Source organism: Clupea harengus, chromosome 4, assembly GCF_900700415.2.
Source record: "Clupea harengus chromosome 4, Ch_v2.0.2, whole genome shotgun sequence".
Taxonomy (NCBI): domain Eukaryota; kingdom Metazoa; phylum Chordata; class Actinopteri; order Clupeiformes; family Clupeidae; genus Clupea; species Clupea harengus.
This window is the reverse complement of record NC_045155.1, coordinates 24268884-24271383: the sequence shown is the minus strand read 5'-3', so window position 1 is coordinate 24271383 and position 2500 is coordinate 24268884. Positions and strand designations below refer to the sequence as shown.

The window sequence follows — 2500 nt, the reverse complement described above, 5'->3', positions numbered from 1 at the left end:
CTGGTTTGTTTATTTTGTTTGTATGTTTTGGGGTTGTGATTACCCTGTTTTAATAAATAGCTATTTTTATAATAAAGCCACTGTCTCCTGTGCTGTGTGTGCTCCTGTGCTGTGTGTGTGTGTGTGTGTTTGCTCCTCTGCTGTGTGTGTGCTGTGTGTGTGTGTGCTCCTGTGCTGTGTGTGTGTGTGCTCCTGCGCTGTGTGTGTGTTCTCCTGTGCTGTGTGTGTGTTCCTGTGCTGTGTGTGTGTTCCTGTGCTGTGTGTGTGCTCCTGTGCTGTGTGTGTGCTCCTGTCTCCTGTGCTGTGTGTGTGCTCCTGCGCTGTGTGTGTTCTCCTGTGCTGTGTGTGTGCTCCTGTCTCCTGTGCTGTGTGTGTGCTCCTGTGCTGTGTGTGTGCTCCTGTCTCCTGTGCTGTGTGTGTGCTCCTGCGCTGTGTGTGTTCTCCTGTGCTGTGTGTGTGCTCCTGTCTCCTGTGCTGTGTGTGTGCTCCTGCACTGTGTGTGTTCTCCTGTCTCCTGTGCTGTGTGTGTGCTCCTGCGCTGTGTGTGTTCTCCTGTGCTGTGTGTGTGCTCATGTCTCCTGCGCTGTGTGTGTTCTCCTGTGCTGTGTGTGTGATCCTGCCTACCTGCAACCCATTCCAGCAGCCTACATCCCACATCGTGACATGGCCGGCTCGGAGAAAGAGAGTGAGTGTTTTTCTGTCTGGACAGTTAGATCTGGCCACTGTGAGAATCCGTGTGTGTGTGTGTGTGTGTGTGTGTGTGTGTGTGTGTGTGTGTGTCCCTTACCCAGTCCACGGTGCAGAAGTTGACGGCCTCTGCGAAGTTGAAGCCCTGATTGAAGCCGCTGTGATAGGCTCTGGGGAAGGTGATGACAAACTCTCCTGCACACTGATTGGTCCGATAGATCTGAGGGCGGACACAACAGATCTCAGTTATCTGTGCTTCTCAGTGGGTCTGTGTGTGTGTGTGTGTGTGTGTGTGTGCGTACCGGTACTCCGTGGCTCATCAGTGTGTTGGGGTTCATGATGGTGACCAGCTGGTGCAGCAGGTCTGGCTGCAATTCAAAGAGTTCGGGGGCCAGCTTCCTCATCACGCCCTCCAACTGCTCCGCTGCATAGCCTGGAGCCCCATACCACGTCTTCGGCTCGCCCCTAACACACACACACACACACACACACACACACACACACACACACACACACACACACACACAGACAGAAGGGAAAGTGTTTTATCTGATTGTCCTCTGTATATGCACAGTGTGTGTGTGTGTGTGTGTGTGTGTGTAGTACTAGTGCAGGTAGTTGATGGAGTAGCTCCAGTGGTCCTCTATGTGCCAGCAGAAGGAGGAGAAGTGTGTGTGTGTGTGTGTGTGTGTGTGTAGTACCAGTGCAGGTAGTTGATGGAGTAGCTCCAGTGGTCCTCGATGTGCCAGCAGAAGGAGGAGAAGCACGTGTGTGTGTGTGTGTGTGTGTGTGTGTGTGTGTGTGTGTGTGTGTGTGTGTGTGTGTGTGTGTGGTACCAGTGCAGGTAGTTGATGGAGTAGCTCCAGTGGTCCTCGATGTGCCAGCAGAAGGAGGAGAAGCACGTGTGTGTGTGTGTTTGTGTGTGTGTGTGTGTGTGTGTGTGTGTGTGTGTGTGTGTGTGTGTGTAGTACCAGTGCAGGTAGTTGATGGAGTAGCTCCAGTGGTCCTCGATGTGCCAGCAGAAGGAGGAGAAGCACATGCCCACGTAGAGCCAGGGCAGAGTCATGCCACAGATGTCTGCGGTCACGTGGGTCAGCACCGACGGGTTCATCATCGCCATGTTGTTCAGGTTCCAGCCGCAGCTCAGGTACTTCTGGAGCACACACACACACACACACACACACACACACACACACACACACACACACACACACAATGAACACGATCCCTCACTGGTGATGCTCAGAGAGGCACAGGTGTGTGTGTGTGTGTGTGTGTGTGTGTGTGTGTGAGGTGTGAGGACAGAGCGAGGCAGGGCATCTGATTGGCTGACCTCGTCGGCGGGGGCGATCTTCAGACGGCCGTTCCTGATGGGGAAGCCGCTGCCGAACTCCTTGGAGGCGATGTCTGCTCCGTACTCCACCGTCACGTCTTCTTCTATGGTGCTCACCAGACGCCAGAACTCCTTCTCTACCAGCTCAGTGGGCACCATCTGAGGAGGGACCACACACGCACACACGCACACGCACACGCACACCCGCACACGCACACGCACACGCACACGCACACGCACACGCACACGCACACCCACACCCACACCCACACCCACACCCACACACTATACATCAACTCTCTAATCAATCAGGAATCTGTGTGTGTGTGGGGGGGGGGGGGGGGGGGCTGTTTGTGTGTGTGTGTGTGTGGGGGGGGCTGGGCTGTGTGTTTGTGTGTGTGTGTGTGTGTGTGTGTGTGTGTGTGTGTGTGTGTGTGCAGATGGATACTTACATGGACTGGCATATTGAAGTAATCTGAT

General features: G+C 54.3%; 1 protein-coding gene across 3 annotated transcripts in view; it reads right to left on the bottom strand.

Moving 5' to 3' along the window:
• kdm5bb (lysine (K)-specific demethylase 5Bb) overlaps positions 1–2500 on the bottom strand; it is a 38511-nt gene that overhangs the window by 14257 nt on the left and 21754 nt on the right. For all 3 annotated transcript variants that reach the window (XM_031566829.2, XM_031566830.2, XM_031566831.2), the window contains exons 10-14: positions 2473–2500; positions 2021–2179; positions 1659–1840; positions 990–1152; positions 788–907 (exon numbers count right to left, since the gene is read on the bottom strand). The exon at positions 2473–2500 is cut by the window's right edge and continues 92 nt beyond it. In XM_031566829.2, coding sequence (XP_031422689.1) covers positions 788–907; positions 990–1152; positions 1659–1840; positions 2021–2179; positions 2473–2500 — 652 coding nt within the window. The remainder of the gene's footprint in view (positions 1–787; positions 908–989; positions 1153–1658; positions 1841–2020; positions 2180–2472) is intronic.